The sequence below is a fragment of the Botrytis sinoallii genome (genome assembly GCF_014898435.1).
Source record: "Botrytis sinoallii strain Bc 23 chromosome Unknown BSIN_014, whole genome shotgun sequence".
NCBI lineage: Eukaryota > Fungi > Ascomycota > Leotiomycetes > Helotiales > Sclerotiniaceae > Botrytis > Botrytis sinoallii.
The window spans coordinates 113,087-133,745 of NW_024066041.1; the positions used below are offsets into that span (position 1 = coordinate 113,087).

Consider the following 20,659-nt stretch of genomic DNA (forward strand, 5'->3'; position numbering starts at 1 on the left):
TTAATTATCATCAGTCATATGACTGCCCTTTTCAACGAAGAAATTTATTTAGTCGCGTATGTAACTTCGGCAACCCCCCTAGAACTTGAAAAATTTAACTAAACACATCATTTGAGATCTTCTTCTCTCAGGTTGCCACTATTTTCGTAGTTACAGTAACTCTGGCCACCCTTTTCCAAAAGTGGAAGCAGAACTCGGAAGGTTCCAAATCTCTCACCCTGTGGTGGTAAAGTTAATACCCAGGTATAAAAAGGAATTCAATACAAATTCCTTTATAACTATCAAAACATACAGTATAAGATTAATATTTTTTTCATCACTAACAAAATGAGTGTTTCATTAGCAATAATATATTTCCAATTCAAAATGAGAACCGTTTATTATTGAATTTTAATAAATATAAAGAAAATAAGGATTCTAAAAAGCCTTAGGGAAAAGTGGATAGAAGAAAGCGAGTATAGAAATTAAGAGGGAAATGAGTATAAAAACTAAAGAAAAAGAGAAGTAAGCGTAAAAGTTAAAGAAGGGGGAAAGCGAGTATAGGAATTAAATAATGGATAGAGTAAGTGAAAGGCATTAATCGAAAGTTTAATGAGGGAAAGATTTCCACCCCTTACCACCCACTTTCAATTTATTCTTTAAGCAAAAGCTTTACCACTATACTATACAATATAGAATGTATTAAATAAACAATAATATGACTTGATTTTAATAGAAATATTTAAAAGTGATTACTTTAGACTAGAACTTTCGAAAATTCTTTACGTCCTTTTAGAGTAAAATCCTTTCGTTAAATACAGAAATAAGATTAATCATATTAATACTTTAAGAACAATCTTTTCAATACAATATTAATTATTGAAAATTTTATCGTACTTGATGAAGCAATCGCTTCGTTAACCACGGATTATGCCACCACAGGGTCAGCACTCTTTCTAGAATTCTCCATCCTTATGATGTTTTGAAAAGACGACTGAAAGCGTGGTTGTATTTGTTCTCCAGACCTCTCATCATCCAGACAGCCTACAATAAGGTAGAGACTGGGAATTATCTATATACTAGGCGAGATAAACTGACCGCTTGATCAGGCAAATGGCGAGCCTTTTGAAATTTTGGTTCCCGAAAACAGAAATGTCTTTGTTTAATCACAGAAACACATTGGCGAGCTAAACAATGCTCCAGATACAGTGTCACTGTTATCACTTCAAGCAGCATCAAAACAGGTAATATAATCAATTTTCAGCCAAAACGAGACTGCAAACTAATACTTTTTAGATGCTTCAGCCCAAATACACGATGTCTGGGTTTAATTAGTTTGATCGAAGAGGAACTGAAGGTGTTGTCTTCATTAAAGCTCTCCGTACACTTTTGACCAACAACCTACCATCCATACTCCCTAGCCTCCGGATTGTCACCGCAAATAACTTTTCCAAGATGCACGACGCACACAAGGTTGTGAATGGTAAGTGGTAGAGAAACTTAATTTGAAAATTACTAACCGGACCCCAGGATCCAAGCACTCGCCTTTATACCCGATGATTGTGCAACTGACAGTGCTCGCTAATTCCCTAGCACTTTTCGGCGAAGAGTTGGGTAAGTTCTTGTGGTAGCTCAACTGACTACTCAAAATGACTGACAAGTACGTATAATAGCTGGAAATAAAAAGAATTCATGAAATCTGCCCTGAGCTTCATCGAGGATACATTGATGACCGCAGAAACTGCGCGACTTTTACCGAGGTGGTTAGCTCAGTAAGTATTCACTCCTCTGTTACCTTAAGAGAAGCCAAATCTGATGAGTTGGCAGACCTATAGAACAACTTCTAGCCGGCATGCTATCGTCTCATCGAACAATTTTTGATACTTTACTACCAGTCGCGGAGCGTCGATTGCTCGAAAAACAATTGGAAAAAATGGGGCAAACCATCCTCAAGCATGTAGGTACAAATCACAACAACACAACGAAAGCTTGAGCTAAAGATGCAACAAATAGCACGACTGTATCCAATGGATCATGGAGACGGCACCAAAGAAGAATCCATGGACAGGACAACGAATTGTTCATGAGTTAATGGCGATTTGGTTTGGATCTGTCCATGCACTTTCCACAACCATAAGTTTTGCCATCCACGACTTATGCCTGCACCCAGAATATGTGGATCCATTACGAGAAGAAATTGAAGGGCCCGGATATGCTCTGGTTGAACAAACGGCCCAGGGCTTGCCTCTTCTTGATAGCTTTATCAAAGAATCAGATCGTCTAACACCCGTCGAATCCAGTGGGCCCAAGCTCATCTTGCTAGAAACAGATAAAGGGTAACCCCTTCTCAAAGTGAACACCAGGAGACATGCTCTACAACCATTTACCCTCTCAGATGGAACAAGAGTTGAGATTGGAGATTGGGCTTGTACTCCGGTTCAAGCCATGATGCAGGACCCAAAAGAATACCCCTAACCGCTTCAATCTTGAGGATTTCGATTCGTCGATCTAGTGCTTCTTCCTGGTCCAGAATTGCCACAGATTAATCGATATGCTCGACCAACTCATGCCCATTTCTTGACACAAGGTTAGCCTTCATCGAGTCCTGGGCGATATTATGCAGCGGCCGTTATGAAGATCATGTTAGCACAGGTAATTATAAATTACGATTGCGAGCTCGTGGACAAAGAAGCTTCGCGATGGTTCACCTGGCGGTCAAGTATGCTACCAAGAAGTAACACTATGATAATTCTTTCTCCACGAAAGTGAAATTTTAGCAGAGTTCGGGGTTGCGAGTCGATTTCAGGATCATCGGCAACGGTTAGTTGTTGGACTCGGATTGAAACTACATGTAACTTACATGAGATTTTGGAGAGCGGATCTTTGATAACGTATTCAAACCAAATTGATTGCAATTGTCCCGAAGTGATTCTGACTAGTACTTGTTGTGGTACTGCCGTCGACACCCCGAACCCTACCGATATTGTCGTGGCTCCAGTAGGCTTTCTGATGCGTCCCGACTTTCCGTCGCTGCGATGTTGTTTAGTCGTCGGAGCATCTCCTAGGGAAGTGCTAATTGGTATTGAGGCGTTAGGAGAATGAAGAGTATCTGAAGAGCGTCAAGGTTCATTCCATCTTTCGGTACAGACCTTTATTTATGAAGCTTGATACCCCTGTTTCATACGTGATTCGGAGGCTACTACCGTATTTATTTGGAAAATTCGTACAGCGCTAACAAGGATTCATAATTTAAGCGATCATCGTGGATTGGGGTTACGGAAACCACCGCAGTTGCTTGATTCGTTCAATCAATAGATTATTCATCAATTGCCTGGTATTTCTATCAAATCCTTCTGAACGGGCTCTTGCCAGGACATAATAATGACGGCTTCTGACTCAGGCTTCGTATAATTGCGCAGCGTTAGAATTGACATAATGCTATCTGAAATCATGTGAAATCCAAAGCTAATTATTAATAGGGACTCAAGTGTGTCTTGAGATGAAAGACCTACGGTTTCTAACACTTTTAAACTTATATAGGATTGTATTCATATCATACGCAGATATCTCCTATAATTCTTGGAAGTCCAAACTATCACAGTGTGGAATACAACTACACTGTGTCATGCTTTTAGTCATGCTTCTACAGGTAGCCGACTGTGCTAAAATTCTCAACGGATGAACAGCATTCTATCCTGCTGGACAGAGGAAAACTTCTCCCTTATTAGTATGAGATACCAGATCTACTCGTAATTATAGATTGCCATTGGATGTACCTTACTTAAGGGAAGGGAAGGAAGGAAGTTTATGACTATTTTCTTTGTTGAGCACTAGCAATTTAAGTTTTCTGCATAGCTATACACAAGTGACTACTCAATACTTGCTGGAGAGATATTGCCGTTGATATTCACACTTGAGTATTATTTCATTCGCGATAAAAGTACATCGAGAGTGGCTGAGATTGGCTTTGGTAAGATATGAGCTCCAGATAAATACAATGTATACAACCTCAAGTGAATACACAGCCTTCAAGTTAGGGAGTTTGCAAGCACAATTTCTCATCTCATCATTCATCCGTGGCTCTGATAGACATAGGATTATTTATCAAAAACCTTCTTTTGATAATACTGAGGCTATGGTGATAAAGTCATTAACATCTTTGACCAGGCCCTCAGGCAGGATATTGTATTGGTTCAAAGACTATCGTCGGATATTCCTCTATCATTGAATTCCTAGCCAGAAGAGATTCACTGCATTTAAGATTACCCAAGCATTGCCCACCTCAAATTTTACAAGTACAGAAAACGTAGAAACCACAAGGCGATCATCTCTTAATATTCTTCAATTTAAGCTTAGTCACTGCACAGTGCCGTCAAGCTCTCGATTACAACTGACCTAGCTTATAATTCTGTCCATTCTATACAGTTTACTTTTTTTTTTCTTACACTCTCCCTGGAATTTGATTTCGACCTTTATCCTGGCCAGAAAAAATGATTGAAAACACTGAGCAGGTTGCTCAGACAGCTTATGCAGTCACAGCTATAGTGCTGTTGTTAACCTGTGCTAGATTCTGCTTAAGGCGAATCAAGCATGAGAAGATCTACCCTGATGACTGGCTCATGATAGGTGCTTTCTTCCTCATGGGAGGTTTTGCTTCTACATTCCCCGTTCTTGTATGTTGCTTCTTGTTTGTTCCAAAAATTTCCACATTGCTAACACTTACTATCACAGCTCGCAACCGGATCAGGAAAACATGCCCACTCAGATGCTGAAACTATCGAAGAAAGTAAATGCCAATCATCTCCCATAATTGATAATGCCATCTAACATCGAAACAGCGGAGTTTGACTCAAAATACATCATGTTCGGACGTATTGCCTATCTATCTTACATTTGGTCTCTAAAAGCTTGCATTGTACGCTGCAAATATACGCACTTGTTCGAGATATATGTTCTGACAAGCTTGACAGTTACTTTACTATTACCGTTTGACAACTCGGCAGCCGGAACAGAGATATGTGATCTTCACTTCCTGGTTGATTGCTGCGACCTGGACAACTACTATTTTAACGTGGATGCTTCAATGCCACCCATTTAATCTGAATTGGAAGTTTACAAACCCCCATCAAAAATGCGCAGTGAGTATCCCGAAATGCTATTGGAGATTTTGCTGACAGTTTCCCTTAGGAAGGAGTAAGTACTTAATACGATGAGATTCTAAAAAGACACTGTATTGATGTTTATTAGAGAGCGGGACTGCTGTTCATGGCAATTGTGAGTAAATCCTCTTTCTGTGCCTCTTCTCAAGCTAACAACTGTCAAGTCGATCATTGTAACTAATGTCATTTTGATTACTATTCCTTTGCCGATGATTTGGCGAACACAGATGATGACAGCGTATGTACTATCTAAATAAGATTTATATGATTTATTTTCTCGTCATTTTGACCTCTTCTTTAGTACAAAGCTTAAAGTATCAGCCGTGTTCCTCATTGGTATATTCGTAAGTAACCGCTCAATTGCAGTTGATACGATTCTAAGAGATCTCTAGCTTGTTATAATATCTATCATACGAACTGTGTTGCAGGAAAGCAAAACCCAAGAAATTGACGATAGGTTTTTCTGGGGTAACATGGAGTGTCTTCTGATGGTAAGTGCCTTATTCGTATGATCACATAAAGAGACATTCTAACATATCCATTGCAGGCGTTTTTTTGCCAATGCTCCTATACTCAACGCCCTTTATCGACGCCTCAAAGCTGGTACTGGATCCAGCCACCTCGTATCTAGATCTGATATGAGATCGGCCAGAAATACAGATGGTATTGAGCTTTGCTCTGCTGAAGACTCGAGAGAGATCGATTTCATGGAAGCGATTCGAGGAGGACCTGAATCTGAGCCTGATAAACAGTCAACCCACACCTACGTTGTATGTATATGATTTTCAGCGCAGTTCCGATTAAACTCCCTTCGACTTGAAAAAGCTAACACATCGTGCTCTCAATAGTTACCAGCCTCACCGGCACCAGCCAGAACCGCATCTAGATCTCCCAACCATTCTAGACGCAAAGAAGTTCCCCATACCAACGTACTACTCTCCATTTCCAGATCTAAAGGAAATCACGACTCGCTTGGACGCGCCGAACAAACCGTTGAGATTGTCCAAACTTCCGAGCCTGCAGATCCTAAAAATCCAATGGCGATGAATCCGTTAGGAGGCGCTGGACGAGTCGAAACAAAGATTTCTCATCATGATGACTCGCCGTTACCAAGTAATCCGGATGTTTACGAGGAACTTTATTCTTCGGCTCATAGATCTATGACTTTGGAAGATATGCTAGCAGAGCCTAATTCGCCTAGTCGGAAACGAAGATGATAGATAGGGCGTGTGTATAACATGGAAGAGTGCTCTCGATATAGCGGGATTCAGGATATTCTCGACACAGTTGGTATGAATATATCCCAAGACTTCATCATTGGGACAAGGAGAACATGCCTCTGACCAAGATCAACACGATATTGTGATCTATAGCGTTTTCAGATCCCAAAAAAATGTGGAGGGAATGTAATTCACATTTACGACGTTTTGTTTCGCAGGGATTTTAGGGTATACCATGGAGTCTGGCGTTCTGAGCTCACTGCTACCTTTTTGTCTTTGCGGGTGGGCTTTGTGCTCTAAAATACCTCTTTGGTCTTTTTAAAACTTATGATCAATACATCAAAAGACGCTTCATCGGCAAAGAATCTCCATTTTTGAAGAGGCAGCTTTGGAATTTTTCGCCAAAATCTCTTCTCGTTTCATTTCCATTGTTCTTTCATACTTGATACCCCCGAGTCTCTTTCTTCCTTTTTTCTATCAATCTAAAGATACCAACACTCATTTCTCGAAAACTTCGAACAACCAAGCTCTTTTCTTCTGTCTCGCCCCTCAGTCACTCATTCTCTACAGTTCGAACACAGCATACCACAGCATAGCGAAGGAGTATCTGGACTTTTGGTTTGATACCGGGAAATACGTTGGCATTTGCATTTGAATGGCGCAGAGAGGCTTTAGTTTAGAAATTATGTTATCCTACTTGAAATTCAAAAATTCATGCACTTTTCTATGTTTATGGGGATGGATATTTTATGGTGTGTGTGATGTTAATGTGAGTGTTTTTGTGGAGAAGGAATGTGGATGCATGCGGCATTGCCGGAAGCTGGTAATATTAGAAGTGTATGATGCCTATGTGAGAGTAGAAACAATGGGATGATTGTCAACCAGCCTAGCTGGGTATGCGCTTACTGGAAATCACTCGAAGCGAAAACTTTGATGGGAATCTTTGATCTAGGATTACACTATCACATCTCATCATATTCTGAGAACACTTTTTGCAAAGCTTTACTGCACTGCATCATTGCTATAGACTTGGATATGTTTTCGTTTGTCTCAGAGATATTTCAAATTCTTCCTATATTCCTGATAGTCCGAAGGACTGCAAGTGAGCGAGAGCTTCCATTGATAGCCTGCCATCCAATTGCCATCACAAGTAGAGACAATCTCTCCACATCTATGGCAGTCTTCTACGACCCTACTATTCTCAATGTATAAGCTAAACTTTCAAATCTCATTACCTGATATTTATCCTTGCTCTCCCAAATTGTGACTTAACATTCGGACCTGTGCAGAAACAAGATGTTACTTCTTTCTCCCATAAACTCTTGGAATATGTGCAGCTCGAAGTACCTCGATCCAGGCGCTGTGAAAAACATTTCTATAAGTCGTCCACACTAACAATAATGGCTGAAGAAAATTTATGTAAATTAAAAACGAATAAGCAAAATGAGACCGTGTTGATGGCCAGTAGAGATTTACACAGCGGGAGGTGGACTAGTTGTCTAACGCGAAACCTCAAGCCTCTGCAAGCAGGTTGCGAGAAGAAAGAGGCTTGTGTCGGTATGATGCTTCCAGTAGCTTGATGATCCTTCTGTAAAATATCGAAAAATGGCAAAATTTTAAAGCTCTGATGGAGTAGGCACAGCTGAGCTTTCCAAAATGAAGTGCCTACATACATTCGTTCATCCAAGCATATTGCGGGGGCAAACTAGTATTGCCAGCATCAGAATAAAGCCATAGCCCAACAACACAGCTCTCTATCAAACAGATTCACGCCACTGCACCTGTCCACCCAACGGTTCCGCTTTCGCCGCCGTCTCTTCAGGATTAAGAAGTCTCGGCTCATGCGTCATTTTTAAAGTCGTAACTCCGCTCGCAAAGACGAAAGTGAAAATGAAAGCAGTCCACTGCAGGAATTGCACTACCACACCAACCTTAACAGTAATATTATTACTCCCATCCAAAGTCAACAGTTCTTGCTGTGATCTTACAACTTCCACAATCGATAATGCGCCTGCAAAAGACCACGCTGCAGTGAACCAAAAAAGCATTATGATGGCGTGATTCAGGAAGAGAACGGTTTTGGGCGTAAGTCTTGCAGGTGGTCGAGTGGTTATCTCGAGGGGTATGAGAAGCAAAACGCTAATTAGGAATAGGAGCCCAGCTCCGGGGAAAAAGGATGGAGATCCAACAAAAACATCACGTTGCATCCCTGATGCAAAAACGAGAAGTTTTTCAGTGGCATTTGATGTGCTATTGGAACTTTCGATAAGTATATCACTAAATCCCTTGGAAGTAGTGGTGCACTGTAATTTTATATCAGCGTCGGAGCCAGTCCGTCGAAGACATGTACCTTCTCGTGGTCAGTTTGGTTTCCTTCCATGAAGTGCCGAAAGAACACTAACCAAAGTATCCAACTCTGACTTCAAGACTGCCGGTCCCTAGATCCGTTTGGATATTCTCTATGAATATTCCCGGTACCCCCGGAAGAGCTGCAATTGCCGCAAGCACTAGGAGATCTGATGTGAGTATAGATCATTACGTTGTTGGGATTCATGCCACTTACTATAAAACAACAAAGCAGGAAGTGCCAGGAAACCTACTGCCCGTCTGTATTGCGGTAGACCCCCTATTCAAATTTAGTTTTATAAGACTTCAGACTCGTAGACAGTACTTACGAATGAGAGGCATCTTACTCTCGTAGACTACTGGAGGAGAACAAATGTCAAAATTCAGCTCATTAAGTTAGTTCACAGATCCAGCTGACTGAAGAACATTCGTGATGGAGTTGCAAAAAAAAAAGCTGCGAACAGACAATTCGAAGATGAAACGGCAATAGAGGCTCTATTTGTAGTGCTTGAATAACATGCATGATCCCTCAGCACTGTATTTGTGACGTTTCGTGAGGGGTTAATATCTTGGATGAGAAGGGAAAACAGAAGGATATGGCCAAGTAGTACAACCCCAGACATCGGATTATTCACCTCATGATTGAGGTTAATTGAATAGCCTCCAGCTTGGGATGTCAAAGGATTTCTCGAACAGGCTTCTGCTCATTTGGGGATCAAAAAATCATCAATTTGAGTAGCAATGAGCTGAAACTCGAGGCACAGACTCCACTTGGTCTCATCTCATAAGGCTGGGTATGACAATCTCTCCACTATCTTTAGCAACCGAAGACTCGCAAGTTTATGCAATGAGGCCTGGAATCTGATTCACGGAAAGTTACTTTCGAAGCATTTTGAAAGATCCGATTTTCGTTTGTTTCCCATTCATTGTTTCTATTCAAGAGAAACGGTATGCATTTAATCAGAAACGAGTATCTCTTGTATCCGATAAGCTCAGCACCGTTATGATAATCACTTAAACTTTGCTTGGTAGGGTTCCATGTTATGTGGGCTCATAAATGTTGTTTTCAATAGATGGAGATGGTGAGGGGGAAAATAGATGGGAAAGTTCTCGGAAAAGCGAGTAGACGGATGTATTACATAAGCGACTCGCGCTTCTTCTACTTGGTCAGAATAGACAAATTGTTAATTAGGTGCATGCTTGTAGATTGAAGAGACGAAAGCTATCACGCATTTTTGCTCCGTCAATTTGTGTTCCTCGTCATCAAATGATTTCGATCTGTTCAGCTGAACATAAAGTGAGTAATATTGGAAACCAGCCTTGGTCTACCTAGGTCGCCTCAATATTAAGCTCCAGCCCAGATATTGATGGAGCACTCGTGAGTTGAAAAGAATAAAAAACAAGACTTCGCTCAAAGATCAAGAGGGAACATCTGACATAACTAAAGCGAAAGAACCGAAACAATGCCCATTTCACATGTCCAAATGATCAACCCATCAGAACACTAGATTTTCTTATATTTACATCTTCTCACCCTGGATCGTAGCAACAACCTTCCTAGTATGTTTGCTAGATCTGAACTCCAGATACCATATCCCTTGCCAGGTACCCGTATTCAACTTTCCATTCGTGATAGGAATCGTAACACTTGCTCCAACCAACGCTGATTTGATATGTGCCTACAATGATTAGCCCCTGTCTTATACAACTTCCTAAGCGCTCCTCTATTCCTCCATCGAAGAACAAAGTAATAAACAAAAAGAGTACAAACCGGCATGTCGTCCAGTCCTTCCGCACTGTGTCTATACAACTCTCCTTTCCTATCTTCTGGCGCAATCCTATCCAACGCATCACTCATATCAGCCCTAACATCTTCATCCCAATTCTCATTCAAACTAATTGCACAACTCGTATGTTGAATGAATAGATTCAGAAGCCCAACTTTATAGTTCTTGATTTCGGGAATTGAAGAGACGATGTGGTCGGTGACGAGATATGAGCCGCGGGATTTAGAGGGGAGAGATATGGTCTTTTGTGTCCAAGACATGATGGCTGGCTTGGTATAACGGGCGGGCGAGAGAGCGGAACTGTATGTGCTTGGGAGGAGTAGTTTGAAAGGGAGTGTCCAGAGAGCGTGGAAGAGGGGCGGAAAGAGGGCGATGAGGAAGATTAGTACGAAGAGGATATAAAGAATTGGGAAAGATGATGTTGATTGTGTGTTTGGACGTGGGTTTTCGTCTTTGTCGGGTTGCGCAGATGAAGAGGAATTTGAAGATGGCATTCCAGAGATTTTGGATGTAATTGAGTTGCTTCGAATTCTAGTGGGGTTTATCGTATGGACGTCATGGTTTGGAAGCTTCCCGAGTGTGATGACAGGGATTAGATATATGTATTTGACATACTCGTACATCATTCACGGCGCGATACAAGATAGCTGCAATGATTATGAATAACATGATATGAAGTGACAATCGTGAGAGATTTTTTTTGGATATCTTTAACAAATCAAAGTTTTCATGTCTACCTGGTCAATTCGTTAGCTATTCCAAGCTATTATATTTTGACCTTTGAACGCCATTGCCGTGCCTTCCATTGCTTTGAAAACACTATCATTATCCTGTAATTATTGAACGCCATTTTCTTCCTTGACATCAGCTTCGCCCATTGTTTCGTCGTCGCCCCCAGCCAAAACGATCGTCTTTGGCACATACCCTTCTTCTGGTCCTCCGCCTGGAGTAACAGCTACCACATCACCCTTCTCATCAACAAACTCGAAGTTATATCTGGATAATAAATGTGGAATTGCTGAGAGTTGAGGACCATATCTTGCTGTGTTATCGTAGAGCTCGAAAAGTGGTACTGCGAGGAGTTTCATATTCTTGGGAACACTTAGTACTTCTGTGTACGTATTAGTAATGCCGCATTTCTTAATTCAAGGGATTATTAACAAAATAGAAGATACATACTCTGTCTGGGAAGTTGAATATAATACAACTTCTTGCACTCCTTAGGTCTTGTAACATGCGCCGGGATAAACGGGTACATAAAAGTTTCGAAGTTCGGCCTCCACCACTGCGCCAACGTGTCTCCAATTTCCCACTCCTCATTTACACCCTCTCCACTGAATTGAGTGCCTACAGGTGCCAATCGCTCATTCAATCTTTGTTTAAAACCTTCTACTTCATCGTCTTCGGGCTTTAGATAATCTCCAGGGAGTTTGAAGAAGGCATTTGCGATTTGAAGCATGAGGATGTGAGGATGATTATGCTCATGACAGACGAGAATTCCTTCGCAGGTTCGTCGCATACCGTGTTCGACATAGTGTTCTTCTAAACGTTTGAGACGCGCGAGGACGGAGGGGTCTTCTTCAGGTTGGGTTTCTTTGGTGCCGAAAGTGTAATTTGAGAGGGGGAAAAGACGAATTGTTTTGGGTTGATTGGCATTGAAAGATTTTGGGAGGATAGGAGGATAGGAAGTTTGCAGGGCGGGGGTTGTGATGGTAGACATGTTGTAGATACTTCAAATAACAGATGGGAGTTTTGTTCGATTTGGAAGCTCTAGATTGTCGCAAGTAACAGCAGAAGAAGCTCGATCGGTGAGTGCGGCCGCTCTCGTCCAATATTTTCCCGAAGACAAATCCTCGCCTAGCCTAACAATATGCATATGTACTCGAGTACAAGAGACTTCTTTTATCATTTTGGAAGATGCTAGGTAGGTAGCTTATTAGAGTACACTTTTCCCATTCTAAAATCATTTTCACATTCATTTGGTAGAGAGGACATCATGGCTCAAGCAATAGCTCTGTTTTTCCCTTGTAGATAATCCTGCAACTGATATAGATAATTTGCTGGTAAGCTCTCAACAAGCGATGTCTCCTATCATTCTTTGAGTTTCACGTGCCTATTGTTATGGTCTCATAGTAACTTCTACTTGATGCAACGAGTTGGATGTTACTAATTATGCATCATTCTCCACGTTAAACTATTCCATGGTGTCCTCGGAAACTTGTTTATGGATGCCTTCAAGCATCAAATCAGCAAGTGCCAACATGCTATGATCCCCACTATCTGTAAATCAGCGATATGAAATATGAAGCTGCCAGAGATCTTCTTGAAGTTGCTATTCTAATAGAAGAACACAATAACACAGGCTTGACTTGTAGTGGATCACTGGTATTCTCTAAGAAGATCAGTTCGGGTGGAATATCACTGTAGAAGTAGGCAGATAATCTTGCTTAAAATTCTCATTGCGCGGTATTTACACTAATGGTCAACGATAGACTTCCCATCTATGAACAGTCTCTCGTTGACCAATCTTCCCTCGGTAATACGTCGTGGTTCATAAAAAAAATTGGCAGGATGACCTCATGCTTCAAGAGGGTATGCAGTTTCTGGAAGAGATTCAAGGTGTGCTCGGTGATGTTCATTGGCCTGTAGGGTAAATGAGCATGCAGCCAAAAAGACGTTATGGTTAACGATGGAGAGAAATCTAGCTTGAGGTCTCAGTTCGGGGATGACTTACAAACGGTAATCCGCAGTATGTGCAGTTGCAAATTTCGGGCTTATCAGTGTTGATGAAGATTCTTGGGTGTCCTAATGCTCCTCCACCTCCATCGCAGGCCACAATACGATCGTGCGTCCATCGCACTGGTTGTTGGTGAATCAAGCTAATTGCTGATTGTGGTGCTGGCTGAAGAAATGTTAAAATGTCGTACAAATACGAATTGGGATGATTTCCAAGAACTGAACTAAAGCGCAACATTTAAAACGCGGGGTCTGACATACCTGAGCTTCCATAATGGTCTGCTCAAACCTAGGTCCAGACATTGCCTTCTCCCTAGGATTCTGACTTCGCGACCATTTGCCCTCTCTATTTGGTGCCTGCATAACCCTGAACTTTTCCGCAGTCTCGAAGCTCTCCTGCAATGGCTTATTCTGGACGTGACTCTCTATCGGCAGCTCGTTGGATTTCGAGACATTGGGCACTTTCTTCGGAGAGTTTGGATCATTAATTTCTTGCTGATCATTTGCGGAAAATGCGTAGGTTCGTCTGGCTGAGATCTGAACTCTACGAGAAATTTGCCATACGGCTCTTGATCTGGCGGTGGACAACATTATGCTGATGTTTCAATCAATTGCTGCGGAGGAACCGAAGAAAGACTCAAGGTCGTTGTCGTTCAATTCCAGGTCGCTTACGTAATGCCCTTAAAGCACAGAAGCTTAATCTTTAATCGGGGAAAAGTCCGCCTTGCAGCCCCGTAAATACTTTTGCTTTTGACTTTCTTTCACCACCTCCGTGTTACTTATACAGACACTTTATAGATCGTGGCAGGTCTATAGATCTACAACTAACATTCAACAGTATAATTTCATCTCGCAAATTCTTCTACATCATCCTCTCAATTATCATTCTTCTAATTTCTTCCATACTGTGAATGAACAACAACTACAACATGTCGGCAAGTGCAGGGACCCCAACAAGTGCGCCAAAAGCTATGTCTTCCAGGCTTTTGACGATGAAATTCATGCAGCGTGCTGCTGCTTCATCACCTACAAATACTTCTCCTTCTTCAATAGATGAGCCATCACCGAAGCGACAAAAGACAGCACAAAACACTCCTACAAAGTTCAATGTCGACACTTTAGCCGATAATCGCGCGATCCAAGCCGCAATAGTGGAAGAAGAAGCCAAAAAGCAAGCCGCATTAGATAGAGCAGCCGTTGAAGCAGGAGACACACGATGGGTTTTAAGCTTCGAGGGAAGGAAACATCTCAATACTCCAACAAACACATTACGTGTAGTTCAGACTGGTTTCGCAAATCTAGACCAACCTTCGCCGATAAAAGCAGAACGTGTTGATGATGACGATAACAATTTTGGAGAAGAAAAACCATTTATGGTCGGTCGAAGGAGTTTTGGAAAATTCAATAAAGTTTTGGAGGTATGCCATGCATTTTGATGATCTGCGCTTTATTGCATGCTAATGACTGGCAAATAGAAACAGCAAAATCCAGACATAGAATTTACATCATCAGAGGAGGACGAGGAGAGCGAGGAGGAGGAATCTGAAGATGAGGATAGTGAGGATGATCCAACAGGCGCAAAGGAATTGATAAAGGCCTCAAAACAGGAAGCAATAAAACGGCTCAAAGAGGAACGTAAAGCCAAGAAGAAGGCGGAAAAGGCCGACTTGCTGGAGTTATCAAAAAAGAGAAAGAAGAAGCATGTCTCACTGAATGGCTTGACATCTCTGTCTGGCTCAGGAGGGGGCTCATTTGGCTCAGGAGGTGGAATCAAATCTGATATAAAATGTTATACATGCGGAGGAAATCACATGGCGAGGGATTGTTCAAATCCAAAGAGGAAACACCAAGGAGATGGGGGCCCACCTAGAAAATCTCAAAGAACAAGATAATGAGGAGCGGTAGCAATGATAACATACGTTAGAAGACGTTGGAGATATTGGAGAGATCACAGTCATGAGCTGGTTTACGCCGATAAGTTTACCCAAAGGGTTGAACATCCACGACGGTCTGCGATCATAACACGATGCTTTCGGATAAAACTTCCTCGTGAACTCTATCACTTGGGATTGTACCAGCTGCGGAGGTCGAATCTACTTTACCAACATAATCTTGAGAAGCCTTGATTATCATAGGGTACAGACAAAAGCCGCATAATAAAGGGAATCAAATCCATAGTACGAGCATAATAAATATGTGCCAAATTTTCGATGATACTTTTGTTGTCCTGTTTTATTCTGTCAATGCTGGCGTTATTTTTAGTCATTTCACTTTGCGGCTTTGGAGTGTCAACATTCCTTAATTGGGGCACCGACAGAGCATGATTCATTCTTGCTTATTTTGCGTACTCGAATACACACAGCGAAGTTGTTAATCCCCTCTTTCCCTCGCTCTTTCCTAATCGCATTATGTTAAGATTAGCACTGAGAAGATGAGAAGCAATCGTAGCTCCTTCAATCTTCTCGTTCTACCCTCAAGTTCTTTCCATCTCTTTGCTTAAAAGCCCTCGCACTTCATATTTCCTTCTCCTCATCGTCATCTCATTTCATTACAAAAGGCGCAGTCAGGAAATCATGTCGAACGATCCTAGTTCCTCCGATCCAGTGTTTGTTTCTTCTAGGCGGTGCTTACGATTGTGATTGCTGATAGCAGACAGAAATCTCCCGACAGTACCTCAACGCTCGGCAGCAATCGTTAATGCAGATGGGCGTTGGGCACTTTATCATGAGACAATATACTCTCCAGATATCCCTGAAACATCATATTATGTGTTAGAACTTTTGACTGGTATAACAACCAAGCTGCCAAAGTCAGCAGAGTCCGCACCTCCAGGCTCAACATTAACAAATTTCATCTGGGCCGACGAAACTACCCTTCTTTGTCAAGCGCAGATGAACCATAAGACTTATTTTTTCGCTCTCAAAGGCCCACACTTTGCACTGTATGTAACAAGCCTGTGTCCAATACACCAATGATAAGACTAACTCGGCGCAAGGCACATGGCCAGCGCAGGCTATGTTGATACATTGACGACTATCTTGAAGGCAGTACATTACTCAGAGGGTTGGACTCAGAAGATTTGCGTGGCAATTGCAGTCTCAGGTATTGGTGCTGGAACAACCTCAGCACACTCGAGTGTTAGTGAAGTCGATGTTCCAGGATATTCCTCAAGGCCAGGTGGTCGAATACTGCGGTGCCTTGTGTTCAGGCTTCAAAGGGAACCTCTGTCCATCAATATTTTTTATACGAGTGGTGATCTTCTCGAGAAATTTCACCTTAGATATGTTCCCTTTCCAACCCGGGTGTCAATGGGACCAAGAAATTTCGATATATCTACAGCGGGACTAGCTCTTGTCGCTCAAACCGAAGAACAGTCTCAGGCTCAACATGATGGCATATCTGATGTCTAATTTATTCCTTTTGATCAGTTACCGACACCGAAAAAGTCGAAGGAACTTATTCCTATAAAAATACGAACTACCGGAATAACTGGTAACACCTCTGTACCAGTTCTTAATCCTGGTAGTTTCTCCTGGCTCGCATTTCTGAAGCGGAATGATAATTCCACAGAAAGGGGCGAAACATTCATTTTCAGAGCTAGAATCAAAAAAAATCGCGCCGACCATCCCGTCCACAGTGTGTATCAAGTACAGCCGAAGAGGTCAATTCTGCACTCAATCCAGTGAATTTGGCTTGGGCTGGCCCCTCTCAACCCAGGACGTCGAAGAGATTATTCTACTGGGCGGACAGCCAAATGTCCATTGTCGAGATATCTGTTCCCAGACTATGTTCACGCGACCAGGATTTTTGCAGATGGGTGGTCACTGATTTTGGTCATGGTGGCTCGATCTTGGGCATCGATTGTTTGAAAAAAAAAAGTAGCCTGCAGCCTAGCCAGTCCAGATTACTCATTAGCAGAGCTTTTCCCAACGGAAGTACCGATCTCTTAATATACAACGCTGAAACCGGGGACCGATCAATGGTTCAGCGCGCCTCCATTGGTGAAGTAATGACGGAGCAGAATCAGGACGATGGTAATGAGATTGGGGGTAATTTTGAGGATCTCACCGAAGATGGGATTATCGAGGATGGAATTATTGAGGATAGGATTATTGAGGATGGAGAGGGGATTATTAATGAAGGCAATGGTCCCGAGAATGGAATTGTTGAGAATAGAGAGGAGTCTGTCAATGAGAGTAACGATATTGAGGATATGATTATTGAGGATAGAGAGGAGGTTATTAATGAGAATAGAGAGGAGGTTGTTAATATGAGTAACGATATTGAAGATAGAGAGGAGGTCATTAATGAAAGTAATAGTCCCGAGGATGGAATCATCGAGAATAGAGAGGAGTTTGGCGATGAGAGTGAGGATGATCCTCTCGAACCTCCTTTTCCAGTTCTAGAGAACAGAGGGGGGCAAGTAGATTCGCCCCTTCACAGGCATTCCTCACATATATTGATTATACAGTAGTTAGAGGAGAGACGAAGACGTGGACTTGCAGAACTTTCATTATGATTATTAGAATTCCTTATCAATCATTATTTTTAGATTATAGGCATTCAGGTTATCGTTTTGTAATTAAATGAAGATTGAATTGAGTTGAATGCTGAGTGGCTTTGTGATGTTTTTTTTTGTTGTTTTTTTGGAAGTGAGGTGTATAAGTTGATGGACTTCTGTGTCTTGATTCATTCTTTCGACTAAAGTAGATATAGATAGACAGACGTACCTGAAAACATCATAACATCATTACAATTCTTCAGACTTTTTCTTCCCTCGGTCGAACTTTTAATTTCTGATTGTTGATTTGAGGATCTATGGGTGGTTTTATAACCCAGTAGCTAGCTATCTAGCTAGCTACTCGATATATATATATATATATATTCCTACATACCTATGCGTACCTTACCCACCCCCACCCCTTAAACTTAGCGAGCTCGAAGGATGGAAGGAAGGAAGCGGTTGATCGGTGTGTAATAGGTATATGTAATCTTATGTGTATAGTACCTAGGTATTCTCTTTCTGGATGTGTGTTATATTGGTAGGTAGATAGGTATGGATTTTTATATTCTTGATAAAAGAAAGGTACCTAGGTGGCTGTATTTTTATTTAGGATTGGGAATTTTGTTGTTGTTGTTTTTGGTGAGGAAGAGGAGGGTGAGATGGTGAGATGAGAGATGAGAAATGAGAAATGAGAGATGAGAGATCGGGGGGGAGTAGGTATGATGGATAGTGTTTATTATATTTTATTCATTTATTCACTTACTCACTCACTCATGTATGTACGTATCTAGATATCTAGATGCGTAATAGATATAGTGAATAGAGTAAGTGAGTACCTAAGCAGAAGGGTACATTCGTTATATACACAATATCTATATATCATTTAAACAACCAATTTTATCTTTCCTTTCCTCTTCATTTTTTTTAAAAAAATTAATTCTAGCTATAACACACATTTACGTTTACATTTGCATTTGTATTAGAAATATATCATACTCCAGCTCGAATTTGAACGATATTGGTATCAGCATTGGTATTGGTATTATATAAGTGAACCCGTGAAGTAGACTTATTACCATTACACGACTAATAAATAACTGATTGATTGATTGATTTCCTCTACTCCTTTCATTGCTATACTCCTTTCTCGCTTATTGGATCATCTGTTTTCTGTTTGAGATATTATGGTAGGTAGTATCTCATTTCCATAGCATATGCTCGGTTGTGCCCATTTGGATACTAACTATCCATCCATCGATCCATTCATCACCAACCAATCTCTCACATTCCATCTTGCATTCATTCCCCTACATGCATACTCATACTTATTCATTCAAATACGAATGCCATAGCATATCATACCATAGCATACCATATCATATAGCTATAGCGCAGTCAGATACAAATGAAGAGACGATGCAATGCAATGCAATGCAATACAATACAAAGTGATACAATTGCTTCAAGTAAGATCTTACATGCCAACACAACTCCATTCAGCGCCCAATGCTTCGTTCACTAATCAAATCCCACTTTGACGAGGTCTTTTTCGAGAACTGCCAGGTGTACCGTGCGATGGATGCATCTTGTCGTTCTTTTCTCTCTTGAGTTTTTCGTCCAGGACACGTGCTATTGTTTGTTAGTATTTATTTATCTTGACAAACAAAATGGTACACAATTTCTGAATCCTCCAGCCACTCGTCCATCCACAACCAGGGCGTGGAAAAAAGAAAAGGTAACAAGAAGCGAGAAGTTCCAAAAGAAAGAAGGATAAAAAAAACTTACTCAAAACATCATAACCAAACTGCGGGAACTCCAAACACATCTCCCTAAACTCCGTTTCCGCCTCACTCCTCAAAGTATGACTCCTCGTCGCCCAGAAATTCGCCACCGGCGCCCTAATCGTCTGATCATCCTTTTGCGTATGCGCATACACATATCTCGCATATGCAATCTCTCCCTTCGCGGTGCTATTGACACAATGAATCTTGCTACTCGCCAAACTCTTCAAACTCGGAAGCTGCAGCATTTCCGCCAGCGTATACACACGCGCATGCTTGAGTAATTGATCCCCGCTCTCGTCGACATCCGGCATCGCGGGATCCGTTTCCAGATCGCGCGACCCGGGGATCTTGCGCGGGAAATAGTCATTCGTGTACAGGTATTCGAGAAAACAGCCGACGGCGTCGAGATCCTCGTCGACGAGATCGATGCGGCGCTCGCTGACGTCGTTGCTGAATTTTCCGCAGGCTTCGGCGAACCAGGGGGATTTGCAGAGGAGAGCTTGATGTGCATGCAAGAGTGCTTGTTCGTCGCCTTGGCCGACTAACAATGCGATCATGGGACTCTTGAGATAATCGATATAGGTGACGCGCGCGGGAATATCTTCCATGGCTGTTTCTTGGAGATCGGGGCCCGAGGCATCATTGTCGCCTTCGTTGGAGACGTGGGTGTTGGTTTCGGTGCCGGCGGACGCGTCGATTTCGATTATGACGGCGCTGGGATTGGGGTCGCCCATTTCGATGTCGGCGGGATTGGTGCCTAGTGCGGCGGTATCTGGTGCGAGGGGATAACCATCTGCGGAAGACATGTTTGAATGTTGTGGGGGAGAATTGAGAAGTTGTGAGGTGGAGGTGGATAGATGGAAAGGTGGGAAGATCACGAAGGTGGTATCGAAGTCCTGAAGCTGTGTAACTTTGTTGACTTAATTCAGAAGTCACAATACGATCCGATACGACACGACACAGTACAGTACAGTACAGTACAGTACAGTACAGAACAGAACTCAATTGAAGGAAGAATGGCAGAAAAAATTGAAGAGAAGAAATTGATCAATTTAATTCATTAAATTAATGAACGGATGGGATGATACGATGCGATAAGAATACCTAGTGGAAGTTGAACGCGCTTTGATAGCTATCGAAGGAG

The 20,659-nt window shown here is 41.9% G+C and overlaps 10 protein-coding genes across 10 annotated transcripts; 5 read left to right on the plus strand and 5 right to left on the minus strand.

Moving 5' to 3' along the window:
- Positions 1 to 1,434: 1,434 nt before the first annotated feature.
- Positions 1,435 to 2,319, plus strand: EAF02_007836 (uncharacterized protein; the record flags this gene model as incomplete). Its single annotated transcript, XM_038903884.1, has 5 exons — positions 1,435 to 1,462; positions 1,510 to 1,593; positions 1,667 to 1,751; positions 1,807 to 1,936; positions 1,993 to 2,319. 5 exons carry the CDS (start codon positions 1,435 to 1,437, stop codon positions 2,317 to 2,319), a joined length of 654 nt encoding a protein of 217 aa, XP_038756165.1.
- A 2,150-nt stretch (positions 2,320 to 4,469) lies between these two features.
- On the plus strand, positions 4,470 to 6,355 carry EAF02_007837 (uncharacterized protein; the record flags this gene model as incomplete). Its single annotated transcript, XM_038903885.1, has 10 exons — positions 4,470 to 4,652; positions 4,711 to 4,765; positions 4,818 to 4,894; positions 4,950 to 5,117; positions 5,227 to 5,253; positions 5,303 to 5,376; positions 5,440 to 5,482; positions 5,531 to 5,616; positions 5,686 to 5,908; positions 5,987 to 6,355. The coding sequence occupies 10 exons, from the start codon at positions 4,470 to 4,472 to the stop codon at positions 6,353 to 6,355; spliced, it is 1,305 nt and encodes a 434-aa protein (XP_038756166.1).
- A 1,760-nt stretch (positions 6,356 to 8,115) lies between these two features.
- On the minus strand, positions 8,116 to 9,046 carry EAF02_007838 (uncharacterized protein; the record flags this gene model as incomplete). The annotated part of the gene is made up of 4 exons (XM_038903886.1): positions 8,116 to 8,708; positions 8,761 to 8,865; positions 8,922 to 8,984; positions 9,034 to 9,046. 4 exons carry the CDS (start codon positions 9,044 to 9,046, stop codon positions 8,116 to 8,118), a joined length of 774 nt encoding a protein of 257 aa, XP_038756167.1.
- Positions 9,047 to 10,224: 1,178 nt separating this feature from the next.
- Positions 10,225 to 10,985, minus strand: EAF02_007839 (uncharacterized protein; the record flags this gene model as incomplete). Its single annotated transcript, XM_038903887.1, has 2 exons — positions 10,225 to 10,383; positions 10,476 to 10,985. The coding sequence occupies 2 exons, from the start codon at positions 10,983 to 10,985 to the stop codon at positions 10,225 to 10,227; spliced, it is 669 nt and encodes a 222-aa protein (XP_038756168.1).
- Positions 10,986 to 11,027: 42 nt separating this feature from the next.
- On the minus strand, positions 11,028 to 12,282 carry EAF02_007840 (uncharacterized protein). The gene is made up of 2 exons (XM_038903888.1): positions 11,671 to 12,282; positions 11,028 to 11,602 (listed from the first exon to the last, which is right to left on the minus strand). The coding sequence occupies exons 1-2, from the start codon at positions 12,209 to 12,211 to the stop codon at positions 11,328 to 11,330; spliced, it is 816 nt and encodes a 271-aa protein (XP_038756169.1). The 5' UTR covers positions 12,212 to 12,282; the 3' UTR covers positions 11,028 to 11,327.
- Positions 12,283 to 12,922: 640 nt separating this feature from the next.
- On the minus strand, positions 12,923 to 13,907 carry EAF02_007841 (uncharacterized protein). The gene is made up of 3 exons (XM_038903889.1): positions 13,489 to 13,907; positions 13,226 to 13,393; positions 12,923 to 13,134 (listed from the first exon to the last, which is right to left on the minus strand). Exons 1-3 carry the CDS (start codon positions 13,816 to 13,818, stop codon positions 13,069 to 13,071), a joined length of 564 nt encoding a protein of 187 aa, XP_038756170.1. The 5' UTR covers positions 13,819 to 13,907; the 3' UTR covers positions 12,923 to 13,068.
- A 249-nt stretch (positions 13,908 to 14,156) lies between these two features.
- On the plus strand, positions 14,157 to 15,119 carry EAF02_007842 (uncharacterized protein; the record flags this gene model as incomplete). The annotated part of the gene is made up of 2 exons (XM_038903890.1): positions 14,157 to 14,645; positions 14,703 to 15,119. The coding sequence occupies 2 exons, from the start codon at positions 14,157 to 14,159 to the stop codon at positions 15,117 to 15,119; spliced, it is 906 nt and encodes a 301-aa protein (XP_038756171.1).
- A 681-nt stretch (positions 15,120 to 15,800) lies between these two features.
- On the plus strand, positions 15,801 to 16,637 carry EAF02_007843 (uncharacterized protein; the record flags this gene model as incomplete). Its single annotated transcript, XM_038903891.1, has 3 exons — positions 15,801 to 15,832; positions 15,884 to 16,168; positions 16,223 to 16,637. The coding sequence occupies 3 exons, from the start codon at positions 15,801 to 15,803 to the stop codon at positions 16,635 to 16,637; spliced, it is 732 nt and encodes a 243-aa protein (XP_038756172.1).
- Positions 16,638 to 17,206: 569 nt separating this feature from the next.
- On the plus strand, positions 17,207 to 17,701 carry EAF02_007844 (uncharacterized protein; the record flags this gene model as incomplete). The annotated part of the gene is made up of 1 exon (XM_038903892.1): positions 17,207 to 17,701. One exon carries the CDS (start codon positions 17,207 to 17,209, stop codon positions 17,699 to 17,701), a length of 495 nt encoding a protein of 164 aa, XP_038756173.1.
- A 957-nt stretch (positions 17,702 to 18,658) lies between these two features.
- On the minus strand, positions 18,659 to 20,321 carry EAF02_007845 (uncharacterized protein; the record flags this gene model as incomplete). The annotated part of the gene is made up of 3 exons (XM_038903893.1): positions 18,659 to 19,115; positions 19,210 to 19,360; positions 19,517 to 20,321. 2 exons carry the CDS (start codon positions 20,319 to 20,321, stop codon positions 19,254 to 19,256), a joined length of 912 nt encoding a protein of 303 aa, XP_038756174.1. The 3' UTR covers positions 18,659 to 19,115; positions 19,210 to 19,253.
- Positions 20,322 to 20,659: the final 338 nt, after the last annotated feature.